Source organism: Embiotoca jacksoni, unplaced genomic scaffold (genome assembly GCF_022577435.1).
Source record: "Embiotoca jacksoni isolate LCO1_2020_lvr unplaced genomic scaffold, fEmbJac1.0.p SCAF_1, whole genome shotgun sequence".
In the NCBI taxonomy this organism is placed as follows: Eukaryota; Metazoa; Chordata; class Actinopteri; family Embiotocidae; genus Embiotoca; species Embiotoca jacksoni.
In genome coordinates this window covers 25,555,983-25,574,113 of record NW_027185229.1, presented here as the reverse complement: position 1 = coordinate 25,574,113, position 18,131 = coordinate 25,555,983, and the positions used below count along the sequence as shown (strand labels likewise).

Sequence of the window (18,131 nt, the reverse complement as noted above, 5' to 3'; positions counted from 1 at the left end):
CTGTGATGTCATACAGTGGGGTGTCTCGTCTAAGTCCCACTCTCCCTCAGCGTGGCTCAAAGTGGAGTCATTTTTCATCTTCTGCAGGCCCCGGTACCCTTCTTTATTGAAGAGAGCTGGCCTGTGGGGAAATGCAGGTCCGTTTTTTTGCTCAACCCTTTGCCTGCGTCTCTGTTGTGCTGTGTCTCTCCTTGTCTGTTCTTGCCAACGCACAGAGACCCAAGCATGTTTATGCTTTCTCCTGAAAGCCAGTTGCGCCAGTTGTTTACTCTCATGATGTCTTACCTCACTTTGCCCCCATTATATCTCTTTTATTGCTGCATCCCATTTGACCTGCTGTCAGAAATTCAGTTGTTGTTTTTTTTGCCTGAGGAGTACCAGCGGGTTTTGGCTGAGGATCAGACAAGGGGTTTTGATGCAGGTGTTGAAGCTGCATTGTCTATTAAAGCCACTAGCTAGCATCACTGGCACAGCAGCGGACAATGGACTCCTCTGGGCTCAGGCCTTTTTTTCCCCCCACCAGTCAGTTCTGTGCCTGGCGGCAGGTGTGGATAGGCATGTTTGAGTGTATAAACCATATCCTGCCTCGCCAACGGGATTACGCTGGATTACAACTCAGCACATTCACCTCACGGGCTGCAGCCAACAGCGGACCCGAGAGGACTCAACGAACCTGTTCAGAGGTCCCCGTGGTCCCTTCGGAGAGGACAGGAAAACATTGTTCTTGCAGCTCGCAAGCGCACTCCTTTATATCCAGATGTCTCACCTATTGATTTTCCCTGCACAGATGACAGATGTCACTGTCTGCCTGTGTCAAAGATCCCATTAAAACCCCAAAAGCTACAATGGAGCTCTTTAGATGAACAATACCAGCCCACCCCGCGCTCTTTCTCTCTTTGCTTCTCCTCTCACGGCTTTGCTCTCTCTCCATTTGTGCACGTGAATAGACAATAAGCTGCAGGTCCCCTCGGAGGAGCTCGCCTCACTAAGCCCGCCTACCGGCTCGGCTCTCCTGCTGCTTTATTATGTGGTCGTGGTGACAGTGCGGGACAGCTCCGGAGCAAAATCTACCTGCAGAATTTAATTAGGCGGGTTCTCGTGGAACTTGCTGCTGGGGAGATGTGGGCCAGGGGAGCGAGGACAGAGGATGGCAGACAGGAGGAGACACAGCTATCGATTCTTTGCAGTAGGAGAGAGAGACTTTTGAAGGCAGCGGACCCCAAATCGATGCTGAATTTTGCGTCTAATGAGACACCTGCATTCCTTTTGCCCGGCGAAAGGGCATCATAGCTCCAAATAACAGTTTCTCCAGCTGATTTTTTTCCCCCCTCATAAATTCACTCTCTGTAGTTCAACAAATAATGAAGATCGACCCATCTACCCATTGAACCTCTTTTATTAGTACCACTGGAGTTTTAACAAAGGCAACTTTTCTCTCTGCACTCTCCTCTACTTCACAGAGACAATGTCCTTATTTTCTCCAAGTTTGTGGAACACCTTGACCTTGAGCTTTCTCATATTATTTACTGCTACATCCACAGAAGAGCAGTTACTCCATATCTCCATGCTTATTATGTATTAGAGTGCTGAGATAGAATCCTTGAAACAGACAGTTAATACTCTAATTCATTTGTCATTTGATAAAAAAAAACAAAAACAAAAAAACAATAGACAAATAAATTCATATTGAAATAATCACTTTTTGCAGCAGTGATATATAATATAAAAACAAATTATAACTTGCTTATCTTTGTGTTTTAGCTCCGCATGTTGTGTGGGTTATTTCATCTGCATATAGATCTAGTACTTTCTCTCTGCACAGAAGTGTGCACCATGTGGGCGATGTTGTGAGCTCTTACACTGTGCGTGCTGCCCACCTCTCAGGTAAAGCCATCCTGGGCCCTCCACGGCTCTACCAGGAGCTGCAGGAGCTACAACATGACCTTTCCGTGGTGGAAGAGGTCACTCTCCTCGTTGGAACTCTGCAGGGCACATACCAGGTACGGGTCACACTGTGTTACACGTTTTGATCTTGTCGCTGGAGCGTCTCACAGGGAAAACTGCGTATCACAGAACATATGTCGTGCAGCAAGATGTGAGGCGTAGCGTAGCCAGACCAGCTGACTCTCCAGGCCAAAAACACAAAAGTCACACTTTGTTAGATTTATTTTAGAGGTTTGTTTTAAGGTTTTTATTGTCTACAGAAAGAAAATTCACTCACGGACTGACCTTGAAACATACTAATCTCTTTTCTGAAACTGCTTTCAGACTAACAAATTATTTATAATCAAGTTATCTCAAGATATTAAATGAAAATGAGACTGCATTGAGGAATCTCGGAGGACAACACTGAAGTATGCACAGTTAAATTAAATGGCTGATTTCAGCGCACACCCAGAGATCAAGTTTGGATCGTACAAAGACAACCGTTTGGGGAAAGCATCGCTCTCTTGCTGCTGTTCCTCTTTGAGAAATTACAAAAAGGCTTGAAGATGTTTAAAATATGATCAAAGAGCTGTCTCATATCAAATTTCTAAAAAGTCTCCCATCTATCTCGTCACCCATACCGCTACAATGGTGGGAAGTGAGATGTTCCCTCTGATATACAAGACAGAAGTGTTGGATTTGTTATGTTGCAAAAAGAAACTGTCAGAGTCCCTCCCGCAGTGCTCAAATCAGGACATTTCCCAGTAGTCTGCCTCCATCGCATTAACACCACCACACACTACCGACAGTCACACGGGTGTGTGTGTGTGTTTGTGTGTGTGTGTGTGTGTGTGTGTGTGTATGTGTGTGTGTGTGTGTGTGTATGTATGTGTGTGTGTGTGTGTGTGTGTGTGTGTGTGTGTGTGCGCGCGTGTGCGTGTGTGCGTGTGTGTATGTGTGTGTGTGTGTGTGTGTGTGTGTGGGGGGGGGGGGTGTTACACTCCAGCAATCATCGAAGAGGCTTGCAGGCTAATGGTGCCACCTTTGCCTCCCTGCACTTAATGAGCACAACGTCCTCAGGAGGAGTGATATCGGCCTGGCACTAAATGACTGATATTCACTTCCCACCCAGTTATAATATTGTCCGCTGAATAAATAGACAAAATATTTCCGCACAGCTCATTGACTTCCGAAAATTGATTTGATTCCATTTGACTTGAAGGTCTAGATTTTAGTGTAAAATGGATGCGGGTGCTAAAGTGAATTCGCTGTTACGTTTGAGAGGATAAAAATGCTTTCGCAGTACCTTTATTTTTTGAAGCCGTTTGTTCCAAATGAGGTGCTGCAGTTTTTGTTTTGTGAATTGATGGGTGGAAATTTCTGGTTTGTGTGGAAGATTATCAAATGCTTTGTGCACACAGTGTGCTCGGGTGTGTGCCGGATGACCTGGTGTACACCACAGCTCAGAAACCCATTTTTTAACTGTGTTTTTTTTTTCCCATCAAAGAACCTGAACACCACCGTGGCCCAGGACTGGTGTCTGGCTCTGCAGAGGCTTATTCGCATCAAAGAGGAACAGATCCAGAGTGCTAACAAGTGTCGCTTACGCCTGCAGGTGCCTGGCAGGCCAGACAAGTGAGTAGTCTTTCACATATGTTGGTGAATGAAAACATAATGACGGCAACAGGAAAGAAAGCAAATGAGGAAACAACAACAACAACATCGAAGGGACTTCATATGCAGGGTACTGATTACAGTTTCAAGCAGAGATGATTTCACAAATTACCACAAATGCACATAACCCCCAGTGACGGGCATTTTAATGTACCCAAACATCATAATAATCCGGCATCATAATGTACTCCTGACCTTTTACAACATCTTTCACTTATTTCTTCTCTTAATTTTTTTTCGAATGGTAGTTTGCCTCTATTTAACAGTTGACAAAATGAGGCTGGCACAAAATCCAGAAAAGGATAAAAATACAGGACACTGGCAACATATCTGCAGTAAGATGACTGGGCCAATGAGAGACCGTGACCTTTACAAATTAGAGGCGAGAACAGTTTGTTCTGTCGTGAGTGAGTAATTACCCAACTCAAATAATTCGTTTCAATCAGTGCTTGGATGGAATAATGGCTTATCTCTGCAAACTGTTCCTTGAGGAGGATTTATTTGAGCCACTTTATTTTTTTGCTTCTGCCTTTACTTAACACTGCAGTGCTTTTCTGAACTGCTTCACTAATATTTATGTTGTTTTATGCTTACAGTGTTTTTTCTAAAAGGCCACATATTTAGTAGGGATTGGTATTTTAAGTAAAAATACTGTTCAACTGTTGTTCGAAAACCACCTTTCCTTTACACTATCATCTTTGAGATGAGGGTTGTTGTTTGCCCCTGCAAGCCTAACATCAAATTTACTTTGTCTAGTAATAAAGCGAGCCATTAATATAATATAGATATATATATACACATATTAACAATATAGTATATCTCTTCATTTATTTTTGAAGGCGCACTACACAGGACGTTTTAACGGCCGTAGTCGTCTTCGTCTTCGCGTGTTTCTGCTGTTTGTCCTGTAGCATCTTATCTCCGAGCGCCACACGCATTTTATTACAGCCTGGTAGAAACATGTTTTTCTTCTCTTTCTTTTGTTGTTTATTTGCGGTTGGTAAACAGCTTTAAGATGCATTACCTCCCCATTACCAAGGTAAAATATATATATTTTTAAGACAAGACAATAGCTACATAAACTATTTAATTTGTTAATGGATTTTTTTAAATCATGACCCATCTCGAACATTCAATGCTATAACTGATCTCATGACCACTGGTGATGTTATTTACATCATTATTTCTGACATAAAAGAGCAGCAGTTGCAGTTTTTCTTAGTTTAACATATGCAGCTACACTGCACTGTCATACCTGAAGTGGTACTCTTCATGTTAAAGTGGATCCCAGTGGGTGGAGAGACTGCTGGATGACTGAACACCTACTTTGCTGCAGTAAAGATGGCAAGTAGAGAGCATATGAGTAGCTTTGAGTACTGCACATGAACTGGGAATAGCAAATAATGGCAGATTATAATGGATCCCATTTCGTGGCTTCTGGTGGGGAAAGGATAAGAAAGAAGCAGGGGAGGACAAAAAGAGAGAGATTGCGATAGAGAAGCCAGAGCCCTGCTGAGACGCACTAAGGAGTAGAAGGAGAGGAAGAAAGAAGGAGTGAGAGTGATGAGCGACCTCCCCCTTGAAAGACTTGGCTCGGTGCCGGCAGGGCAGCGGCAGTCAGAAGAGTGGGCCTAATGCTTCAGAGCCAGGGAGAATCTAACTGTGCCAAGCCAAGCTAAAGTGACAGCTTGAGCAGCGGAGCTGTGCAGATCACTTCTCCCATATCTCCCAGCTTCCTCATCGGCTGTCACGCCAGGCCTGCAGGGCCAATCTGCTTACTCAGATGTTTGGTGGAGCCAGATGTCAAGCTTACAAGAGAGTCCCCGAATTCCCCTTCAAGGGGTACCCTATTTGCTGAGATCCTGTGATAATGTCATTAGCAACTGCACTGACAAGGAGATTTCCCACCCCTACATATGTCCAAGCTGTAGATTTAAAATTTAAGTAACGTAGAGGAAGACCTGCGCCGAAATCATACTTGGAAATGGCCACAACGCTTTTTGTGGTGACGTCAAAAAATAACTGTCAGCTGAAAGAGCGAAATCTCCTGTCGGGATAAAGAGCCAGCTCTAGTTGTGTGATAGAAATCTAATTGAGGCTGGGCCTCAGCTTTGGGTGGTTGGACGGGCAGTGTGCCTCGGGGCTGAGGGTGACAGGTGGCACAGCGGGTGCCCAAACCATTCTGACACTACCCAGGGTGCAGTAGTGGCAGATTGCAGGGGAGAGCAGTGGGCAGACTGTGTCTGTATCTCACTCACACACACACACGCACACGCACACACACACACACACACACACACACACACACACACACACACTGGTTCTCCCTTGCTATCCTTCTTCATTTTTTTTCTATACAACAATCTACAGGGCACAGTATTGCTTCCAGAGTCTGTAATGTGCATGCTACACGTATTCTCGCGTGCTTCCTGCTGACAAATGCAACTGCACACAAGCAAGCATCCATCTCAGACAAATAGGCGCACACACATAAAGGGGCAGTAGCATAGACACACACGCTGGCATGCAGAGTTGAGCCTTTGCTCTGCTGGTGAGAGAGTGGGACCGCAGCAGGGACCCCCTGTACTGAGTTGGTCCCCTCCTGTCTGGCCGCGAGCGACTCTCTGCAGTCAGGCAGCACATCACAGCCTTCATACTGCAAACAGACGAGTACGTGGAGAGAATCCTGACTGCTGCCTCAAAGGCACAAGCCTACGTGTGACAGCAGTTCATTAACATCCTCTTTTACCACGTCTGCAGGAGCAACCACAGGCACCGATACAAAGGCCACGCTGGCAAGCGATAGATACAGAGTGGAAATTTCACGCTTTAACCAAATGTGTTTGTTGCTTCATCCACTTTCACCAACAGCACAGCAAACATGGAGCACCGATTTTCTATTCTTTTATGCACTCTTTTATGTGCAGACTACCTGCAGGGCGACCGGCAGAACTTTCACTCACAGTCAGATGACTGAAACAGGTTTCTAGTCCATTCTCACGGCTCGTCCTGTCCAAACAGACACGCTCCCACAGAGACTCCTTAGAGTCCTCATGACCTTATCTCAGCACCTGGACAACAGAGTGGCTTCTCTGTGTCTGAAGAGAGACATGGATTGTAGATAACAGCGTAGCAGGATCTCACTTAAAGAGTCGGTACACCCAAATTACAAAAAAAGTTAATGTCCTCTAGCTTTATCTGGTCTTCCATGTAGTTTTTACTCAGGTAAACTTTACGTTTTACTTTTGAGATGTTGCTTTTCAGATTCTGCTCTCAACCCAGTACAATGAAAGTAGAAGTAGGCTCTCAACAAAAACATGTCTTTTTAGATTTGGTGTCCCTGCTACTTCTGACTGTTAAAAAAAAAAACTTCCGTTTTTTTTTTTATTTTTTTTTTACCCGAGTGCAGAAAGCACACGATAAACATGATGATGGTTGAAAGAACTTTATGTTTCTCTTCAGTTACTGACAAGCAAAAAACAAACTAAATAGCCCGCAGACAAGGGCAGTGAACTCACAAATAGCTGGATGACTCTGTTATTAAGCCAAGCAGGATTCAAGAGAAGAAAGCTCATGTTGGTGCTGCTGTGATTCAGTAAGCAAGATCTGGAAAAACAGGAAATACTGTATTAATAATATAATATAATAAAGTTAATAAACATTATTTGTATAGGACCTTTCATGCAAGAAATGCAGCTCAAAGCGCTTTACAGCAAGAGAATTACATGCAGTGTCTTACGTTAAAAACAGACAAAAATGAACATTTAAAAATGTAGAGAAAGAAATTAAATGCATAAGAACAGATAAAATGCATACAAGTAACACAAATAGAGTTCAAATACAAAATAGAGCAATATGCATCTTAAAGGTGCGGTAGTTCAAGTGCAAGAAAGCTTCAGGAATAGCCAGTTAAAGTATTAAGGTTAGCAGTTGAGGCAAATCCTCTGGCTGACGAGTAGAAGCACAGTAGAAGCATACCATCCTCGTGATGGTATGTGACTGGGCTCTGCACCTCTGCACCCGCCCCACCTCTGCTCGGCTATTTTTGCTTTTATTTATTCCGGGGCCAGCTTGCTGTTTGTTTTTTTTTCTTCTTCTTTTTCTCTTCACATTCCCACTTGCAGACACATTTACACCTGGAGGTGAGCAAGAATAACCGCAGTTCTCTCTATTAGATGGAGTGGATCTGACACGCACCTGCAACACGTTTTCTTTGGTCAGCTCTAATGAAATAAATGTGTCACTGCTTGAGTAGTAGAAAAGTTAGCTCATTTACTGTGGAAGTATTTTATCTGACCCTCCTATCTTTCCATTAATTTGATCTACACAGCTTTTTTTATTTTTTTTTTTATATATAATTGATTTACTTTATTGTATATATACCTTCTATAGTTTTTATATGGTTAGTTTGACAAAGACTTGACAACTAACAAGACTCAAACCTGACTTTTAATGTTGTCATAATGCAGTATTTCTTTCAACATAGTTGCCCAGATAAATAAAATCCTTCCACATTTGTAGCTCCAGTGCTTGACTGTAACCTTAAGTAGATAAATCGACCTTTCAGCCCTCTCAGCGATCACTTCTGCTTTTCTAAGTCACAAAGGTAAGAGTACTGTGAGTTGCTGCATTAACTTTTCACAGATGTGAACATTTTAAGAAAATACTGTAAACATGGAGTTACTGAAATCTTACCAGTCATTGCCAAAATATGTGACATTAAGATATAAATCAGAAAAACTTCTGCCGGCTGCAGTGTGGTTCGCCGAAAGTGATCATTTAGTACGACTGGAGAAAATAACAGAAAAACAATGTGGCAGCCTTTAATTGACTGTGTGAAATACTCTCCTCTAAACATCTATATCTAATTTACTGATTATACGCTTTATCATGTGACAATATAAAAGTGAAACCTCCCAACAATAACTCCTAACAATTATTGTCATCTTAAATACTCATTTTCATTTTAGCCTTCTGCCAAGAAAATAAGTCCCGTAGTGACAGAAGGTGACAGCAGCCTGAGAACCACCTTAACTGTAAGCACTGCAGCAGGCACTTCAAATGAATTTAACCTTGTCGTTTACATATAATTCTGTGGTTTGCAGAGACATTTATGTGTATAAGTGGTGACAAACAGATATTTACTCGTCTGGTCAAACCAGACTGAACACATGTCCAGCGTGTTGCATCATATGCAGAAATAGTGTGTTAAAGCGTTATCAGTGACTCAGCCAATGGCAGCACGTTGTTAGTTGTGAAGAGAGACGAGTTACTGCTGTAACTTGAACCAAGTGAACTGGAATATGAAGACAACGACTCAGGGGACTGCAGCTGGAAAACATGCTTTCACACTTTAATAATATGTACCTGTCATACATGTCACCAACAGCCCAACACAACTTGGTTTGGTGTGTCACCTCTATGAATCCCGTTCAGTCTTCAAGTCGCTCTCTTTTTTCCTGTCAGCTGTTTCCAGAGTTCAACCAACAAACTCTCGTAGGGACACTCAGCGCTCTCCTTTAACTCGTCTCACTATTTGCCGAGCAAACTTTCCTCTGTGACTGCTTGATTCTCTGGAGGCTGGAGGTGAACTGAAGGATGGGTGCATGACAGGCTGCCACTCAGCACTCACTCCTACATCTGTCCCGTCCTTGTGCATTAGTGTCACACGTGTGCTTTGGCACTGACCTGCTCCCATAAATCCACGGGGCCGAGCTCCACGCCTCGCTCCCTCGCCCCCCTCTGTGGCCTCTCTCTCTCTCTCTCTCTCTCCTTATACCTCTCAGCTCTGCTCACCTCCCCTCCGCCGGCGTGCCCGAGTCTCGTTCTCCATTCTGGCAGTGCACCACACCTGCACTGCGGCTGTCAATCAGAGGGCGGGAGGGCGGGAGGGTGTGTGTGTGTGTGAGGGGTGTGGGGGTGTGGGGGTGTGGGGGACTGCGCTCGGTTTAGCATGTTGGACGCTGTGTGGGCACGAAGGGCGCTCAGCCAGTTGAGTAGTTGTATTCTCGTCACACCCTGTCTCCCCCTTCTGTCTTCGGCAAATTACCTCTGCTATATTTAAGCAGCGAATGGTAGGAATTACATCTCTGTGAAAGTTTCACATTTTCAGCATGTCAGGGAAGTTTGAGATCTTATTTTACTTTATTCGGTTCCTGTCTGCAATCTCTTTCTCCCTCTAAATGTGTGTGTGTGTGTGTGTGTGTGTGTGTGTGTGTCCCTCTCTGCCATCTTCATCCCTTCCCAGTGAAATGAAAATGAATTTTTCGTGGGCAACGTCAGATATGACAGAAACAGAATATCTGTCTACGCACTCTTCTTGCCACAATTACCTTCTAATGATGTCTGAGTATGAAATTGTCTTCCTTCTGTGTGCCCAAGACCCCTCCACCTCCCTTCCTAGTCCTCCCCGATAAACCCTTTTTCACGTATCCTCTTGCACTTTCCTTTTCTGTCTTTCCTGCATCGCCTCTGAACCGCCGCAGTACAGTCGTACAGGTGACTGAGACGGGGCCATTATTTGGGAAAAGCTGCTTAGTTCTTTAAAAAGATGTCTCATCCTCAGCCAGAAAGCTCACTTGTAGTTTCAATAAAGCCCGATCAATCTCGACAACACAGGGCCCCGGTCAGCGGTTAGACACTCGCTGAGTCATCGCTAACTCTGGGCTCACGCTGCCGGTCTCGCTTTACAACTGCTCAACATTAATACGGTAATTAATTTCAGTTTGACTGAAAAAGAGTAAAATATTTTAACACACACGCATGGTTGGTGGTTTCAAGCTGACAAAAAAAAAAATCGGACTAAATAGATGCTTAAGGAAACTAAATCTTTAGGTGGGCATCTCGCTGCTTACACAGCGTTTTCCAGGAGAATATATCAGCTCCATCCTGTGTTTGTTATTAGTTATTTGTTGGTTTTAAGTTATGGCTGTCACTTGAGTCCACAAAGAGAAAATCCACTTTAAAACACTTTGCTCTGAGACGGACCTTCCACTCCACTCCAGGACCAATTTTGGTATTGACTTTATTTTTTTATTGGTTAGCCAAACTTGCTTTAAATCCTTCACATTAGACAATACCCAGGGTTATTTTTTATTTTATTTGTTTTCAGTTATCTCCACTTTTGAGATCCCACGTGGTTTTCAAGTGTGACCTTGATTTTTGGATTTGAGAAGATGGATGTTTGTGTCACTGAATTACACCCATTTTGTTCCATTCAGCGAGGTGCCTCTCCACCTATCTTCCCTGCCTCAAATAATAACACCGCAGCTTGAACGACCAGATCGGTAGAAGTGTCAACCCGGACACGGCATCAGACATAAGACTTGCGTCAAAGAATCAGAGTCCGAGCAACATTCATTAAACCATCCGGGGACGAATCTTGGCTCTCAGCACGTAGTGTCGCAGCGCTTAAGTTGGGACAGACATCAAGGAAAACTGTGAGACACATGAGTGCTAAAGATCAGGCAGCCATGAAGGATCCGGCTATAAAAACACTGTCTGACTGACATTTATTTGTTTACCTCACATTGTCTTGTGCTTCACAGCCCATGACTCGTAGGTAGACACATTCTGTAGCTCTTTCATCTCATGAAGAGAATTTGACCCGAGGGGATAAAGGAGACACAACACCCGCTGGCTTGTGTGAGGCTAAGTGAGAGTGTTAACCGTTGGCACATTTAAGGTAGAGACAGTCAGCGAACAGTAAAAGTGAAATCCCTCGTCTTCAAATGCTTCTTAAGAATACAGATCTGACAGAAAAGACTCAGTTTGAGTTGATCAAATTCAGGTGCACTTGTCAGCGTCTGCTGGTGCAAATGTAGCTCAGGTGTTCACTTCCTGAATGCCCAAATATGGGTTGCAGTTTGCAGATGATAATGCACAACTAAAAACCTGCTAATATGTTTTCGTAATACCTTACTGCAATGCTTTTTTTTTGCTTTTTTTTTTGGTCAAAAACAATATAGTTTGTGGGATTTTTTGTTTTTTTCGATGTAACTTTTGAAAATATTCTGTGCCTTTTCTAATTGTACATGAGGACCACAAAGAGACATACGCTCCTCCCCCCACCTGTATATTAATGCAGACACTGACAATATATTTACTGCATGTCAAAATCACCTAATTACCATACAGTGATGGAGGCAAAATGCAAATTCCCAAGATAAAGATGTGTGACTTTGACGTGTCAAAAGGCCGCAAGGAAACCGTATTAACATGATTTAGGAAGGCAGGACATTTCTCAGCTCTGTTGTTCATAATGGAAATACATGAATACATTAGCCAGTGGACTGCAGGAGACACAACATCTGTCTCTTCTGGTAAATTATTCTGTTTTCATTTGTTAAACTTTTGAGCACTTTCAATAATTCATTAAGAAGTCTTGACTAAATTTGATGTATATTTGAAGGTAAAGAAATATTCCACCAAAAGGTTATGTTTTGAATATCAAACAGTCACTCTCTGCGGCCCTGAAAGGCACCTTCTGAAAAGTTTGTACGTTTTCTCCTTTGCAGAGGATGACAGGTGTAGTTGGCTTGAATTCATGGCTTCCACAATGGATTCCAATGGTGACCCAGTTTCAAGGCAAAATGTGTTCATAGAAACTTTTCAGACCACTCTTGCAGCATAACGCACTTATCCTCTTTCATTTCTGTTCAGCATTTAGGCCTTTTTTTCCATTATTGAACCAGACTGAAATAATTTTTTTTTGTAAAAAGACCAATAAAAATTGGTTAAATGCCTAACAAAATTGCAGAAATATCCAGTTAAAATGGACATATTTGTTTTTGAATTTATGTTAATATGTCACAGTATGATTTGTTTACCATAAAGCCTTCATTTGTAGCTAGCATGGCTATCCGTCGTTCTTTCATTTGAGTGTTCCTATTTTCTGTCTTTCTTTCACACATCTAAGATCGTGTCATCCCACCGTGTCAGTGTGATCATAGCCTTCACCGGCTGTTCCAGCAAAAAGCCACACATTAGTGGCATCTTGAGCGTTGGAGCCCACCTATAAGCAATTTACTGTGACCAGGCTGCGTGATCATCACAGCCCGTCCTGAATGTTGACGTGCAGGCTGAAATCATAAAGCCTCAGCTTACTGAACTGAACTGCTGTAAAGCTACAAGCAGCTGTTCTGACATAAAAAAAAAATAAAAAATAAAAAAAAAATCTTGCCGTATTAAACTTAAAGTCCCATGAAACGACAAATGTCTTTTACTTGTTGGTGCTCTGTTTCTCTGACTGTATTGTTCTGCTTTCTGTTTTCATAGAGCACATCCTGAGAATATATCAGAAATGCTCTCTCGCCCACTTTCCAGCTTCTTTGTGATGTCAAAGCCTTTAGTAAATTCAATCTGATGCTCAGGATAAATTAAGAGGTGTAGTAAAAGGCGCGGAAGCCTCCACTTTGACCTCAGTCTCAATTTTTTTGTTGTTGAAGCAGTTCCTGTTATTAGAACATGTCACTGTTTCTCTGGAATATTTCACCATTAGTTTCAGAAACAGGGCTAATATTTAATCACTTTTTTGTTTTTGACCATTAGTTTCATCTCTATTTTACTGACATTTGAAGACCAGTTCAATGGGAAAGCATAGATGCTAAATATAAATGCTGGTTTCCTGCAGTTATTTTTCCCAATTTCGTTCAAAACTCATAATTTGCCAGTGAAATTCAGTTATAGCCGGTTTGTTTTGGTATCAAATCTCAGAAAATACCGGAAACACGAAATCCTGGAGCTGTCTGACTATTTTTTTCATTTGAATAAAATGAAAACAAAGAGGAAATTCTTGCAACAATCTTTTTTATGCTGTTCTTAAGTGAAGTCTTTTGCAACAAACATGTTGAATTTATTATTAATACACCTGGTGTGTGCATCCATCTGAGCCCGAGTGTGTGTTTGTGCTTGCGTGTGTGTTTTCTTTCAGGTCAGGGCGTCCTGTCAGCTTCATGGTGGTCTTCAACACTCCCAACCCCCTCAGTAAAATCTCCTGGGTCAACCGTCTGCACTTGGCGAAGATTGCACTACGTAAGCACTCACACACACACACACACACACACACACACACACACACACACACACACACACACACACACACACACACACACACACACACACACACACACACACACACACACACACACACACACACACACACACGCAGAAAGGATTACTATGTCATTTGTTTTTAAACAGAATGATGTAATACAATGAAATGCAATAACAATGTTTTAAGTCAGAGGCTCAGACGCATCATCAGTATTTGCTTCACACTCTATTGGCTAAGTGCACAACTGGTGTTGCGTCTTATATAATCAGACTCTCAACTGGGTCATCTGAAGTTTATATTCTGAGCAGAGAGGAAAACTGTTTAAACAATGTTACATTAATAAACTCGGCTCTGAGATGCCATCTGTCTATTGCGAGAACAAACTTGGCTCATCAGGAACGATTCCAGCCTCGGAGGTAATCCTGTTGCCTCATGAAAGGATGAAGGTTACTTCCTGTCCTTGAAAAGGCATTAGTTTTAGATTTACATTAAATTCTGTACAACCGTACGACCATTTGTAAAGCGAAGTCTTGTTTTTTTTTTTTGTGGATTACGCAGACTGGGCAGTGGTCAACATTCAGCCCTGAGAGGAGGAAACTGTGCGGACCCTCCCAGCAGGGAGCAGCACAGTTCTTTTTTCACCTCTCTAACCTCTTTCCTCTCACCCTTGCTCCGCCCAGTCATTTTCTTTTTTCTTTTTCTATTATGCATGCTGTAGTACAGGAGGTCTTCCTCTATTTGCTTCATCAATGTGGGCCGTCATCCAGTGGCAAAAGCAGAGACGGGACTATCGAGGACATTAATCTGCTTACTTGGCCATGATGGCACGCATATTCAACCCACTCACCACCTCTGTCTGCCCCCCTCCCTCCCACGCTTTTTCTTCTCCCCGTGTCCCCTCGAGCACTTTTCCTTGTCACACATATTTTATTCTGGGCTTGTTCTGCATTCAGTATGTCTCTCAGCGCTGCTCTTGTGCAGCCTCACTTGTATTGTGCATGCAGAAGGTCTCCAAATGTGGCTCTTCAAGCGGCTCCGGTTGTATTGTCGTGGCTTCTTTTCATCCAAGAGGCCGTTGCAGCCAGCACAGGATTTCACAGTCAGGGTTTCAAAAGAAGTCAGTGGGACTAGATTGAAGAACACTCAGTGAAATGTCTCCATTAGATAAGTGGCTAGAGATGCATTTATTTATGATTTAATACCCGTGCAAACTTGCAGATGATAAGTGTGTTTAAAGGTCAAGAAGAAGCCAGAAATATTTCGTGCTTTTACCGAAGTTTTCCTGAGACTTTTCTTTCCCTGTGTTTTGAGATTCTCATCCTTGCACCCCCCCCTCACCCCACCTCCCCCCAAAAAAAAAAAAAAAAAAAATATAGCACACACACAACCCCGGTTTCCCTTGTAGTTCCGGCCTTCCTCTCACAGTAGGAGTATCGAGGTGCATGATGCATGCAGTGCATCTGTAGACCCTCCAGTAGAGCTTGCTGTATATGGGTTGTGTCACAGTGACATCAAAGACATCAGGCTGAGAGCAGAGGATGCTGTGGCTGCAGTGAAGCGCAGCATCCCCAGCCTTTTTCTTGTTGCTCACACCTTTATCAGCAGCACAGCAGGCGTACTGATGAGGACAGCGGCGTAGTTATGGCATGCAGCTCTCCTCCCCCTTTGGCTGCTGCGTGGACATGGGTAATACTTAAAGTCAAATCATGCAAATCATCCCCGGCTGTCCCCGTGCTGCCGTTTTTGTTTATTCATAAACACCGTCAATATTAAGTATGCATTGAGGAGGGTTAAAATAAACAGAAGAGAAAAAGTATGTCATTGTAGCTCATTGCGCTTAAATGAATTCAGCAAACACAAATTTATTTGGCATTCAATTAGAAAGAAGACGGCAAATAAACATTTATTGAACGTTCTCGCTTAATTGATTTTCACACCTGTGGAAAACACCTCAACACCCCGAAGACAATAAATAAATGCTATCAAAATGTAAATATTGCACATCATTTTTCCCTCACACTTATTCCCAGTGATGGCACTGTCAGCACCCATCTGTGTTTGTCATGCTAGCTGACTGCCTCGTGGCCTTAAGTGCTCGACACAGACGTTACTCTCCCAGGTGTTTCCGTAAACTTGTGAAAGCTTTATCTTTCTCTGACTTCGAAAAAAAGTTTTCCCATCTTTGATGCGTCTCAGGTTGTGAGATTCTAGGCCTTTCGCCAACGCTGCTATCCGAGGCGAGTTACCACGAGCAGCAGCAGTAAAGTAAGCCTATATTGCTCCGTCACCAACACGACAAGCATGTCAAGTGTGAGGAGAACAAGCTCGGAGGTGAAAAGAAAAGTCGTGAAATAGAAGAGTGAGGACAAGAAATAAAATAAGAACGAGATAGAAGTGCAGAAAAGATATTTTGTAACAAGTTGAGTGGAAGGAGAGGAGGGGATACATTATAGAAAACACCTCGCTGCAGTCAAGCAATTAGATGGTTTTTATATATCGAGTTCAAGACACGGATTTGGACAGTAGAGAGACTAAAAAAAAAATTCTTTCAACTCGATTCCTTTCTTTCTGCAGTCGATGATTGGCAGTGTGTATTTCAACCCGTGGAGACATTTCCTTTACATCTTAACTACCTGGAAAAATTTGTATTCATTTTGTCCTTAAATGACCTCATATATTTACAAAAAAACTGGATTGCGGTGAAACTTTAGGGGAAGGGTAAATGAATTATCATGAATTCATGTATTACTTCATGCATTAATACCTCTTGAATCGTCAGGAAGTTTAAAGTCTTTCGTTCCTGATCTCATGCATGAATAACACATTAATAAAAGCATTACCTAATGGGAGTACATCATCAATGATTGTGATTTATTTATGGGATTAAATAAGGCATTTAACTTCCTCTGGAGGCACTTACTGTACTTGGAGTTATACATATTCATATTGGACAGTCCGCACAATTGTCTATCCACTCAATCTGTAATTTCATGTAGCTTCAAGGTTAATAGAAATGTTTACTTTCATTAACTAATAAGAGATGGGAAATCATAAAAACAAAACTTTTTTTTTTTTCCAAATATATAAAGTGAATGACATTCCCAGACATGCTATAGCTTCTTATCTTGTATAGAGTCAACAATGGTGCAGAAGCCCCAAGATGCACTGGGGTGAGTGATCCCAAATGCAGGAATGATGGCAAGTCTGAAAGTCAAATTGACAAAAAATGATGGTAGAATATTGTATTGTATACTGTATGCTATAGTACAAATTTTTACTTTGTAAAACAGGACAATACATTATGCACTAAAATATAAACTAAAAATTGTATTAATAGCTATTTATCAACAGTTTAAATAACCTGATAACCCCACGGTCTGTTGTACAATAGCTTCATTTAAGAGTCACAGTCAGGAGACTTGAAGAGAACTACATGTTGCATTCATGCAAAGAAAAACTGATTAAAGACTTGAGTAAGTCAAAACACCATATTTTTTTTTACCAGTTGATCACATTAGCATCTAGATCCCATACATTACTAAACTCATGAACACACACACACACACACACACACACACACACACGCACACACACACACACACACACACACACACACACACACACACACACGGCAGCCCTGCGATACACTAATACTTATCAAAATCACTCATCTAAAAACAACTGGGCGAGATAAGGGCGGGGAGATGGATTTCATTGATTCCCTGGGGGAAATAGATCAGCACCAACCTGGTCATGATGACAATTACATGTTAATTGTATTACACCCACACTTTGCCTTTCCATTTAACCAAATGTAATTACAATAAGGGAGTTGTTGATTTAATTTCACGGATGGCGTACTGTCACCGAGGCTTCCTCATCATTGCAGTTGGAGGCAGGCGGGCCTGGCCTGTGCTCAGGGGAGACCTACAGTTGAATCAGCATTTCAGAGCCACCCGACCATGGTCTTGTTTAGTTTAAAATGGGTGCCCTGCTCCGAAATGTCCCCGAATGGTGGACAACGCAAGTAGCTAATGTTCTCATGCATGATTTAGTGAGTGATTAGATTTCACAAAACACATTCTGCCAGACCCATCTTCACGCCAGTGTTTATCCCGTTACCTCCATTTAGAGGAGGCAAAGCTCCATCGTTCCGCTGTAGCCTTTCCAGGGCCCCATGTGTGAATATCAGTGGCTTCCAGTGACATTTCTGTGTGCTGTATTAGAGTCTTATCAAAGTGTTTACCATTAACAATGCCTCGTTAACAATGTGAGGTGTTCTCTGAACCCTTTGCACCTGGATCACCTCCATAAATTCTTGCAGCCCGTGGTTGGTTGTTGATTTAAAAAAAAGTTAAACTGGAGCTCATTGTACTTGAGCAGGATGTTAAATCTGCTCTGGTAGTCAAGCTCTACATGATACAATATGGCAGCCAAGCCTGATAAGACACATTTCCAGTAAACAGCATTTGTCATT

At 42.5% G+C, this 18,131-nt stretch overlaps 1 protein-coding gene across 3 annotated transcripts in view; it reads left to right on the top strand.

Moving 5' to 3' along the window:
• The window catches only part of arhgef10la (Rho guanine nucleotide exchange factor (GEF) 10-like a), a 105,866-nt gene that overhangs the window by 38,518 nt on the left and 49,217 nt on the right, over positions 1–18,131 (top strand). For all 3 annotated transcript variants that reach the window (XM_069149767.1, XM_069149750.1, XM_069149758.1), the window contains 3 exons: positions 1,885–2,000; positions 3,434–3,561; positions 13,532–13,632. In XM_069149767.1, coding sequence (XP_069005868.1) covers positions 1,885–2,000; positions 3,434–3,561; positions 13,532–13,632 — 345 coding nt within the window. The remainder of the gene's footprint in view (positions 1–1,884; positions 2,001–3,433; positions 3,562–13,531; positions 13,633–18,131) is intronic.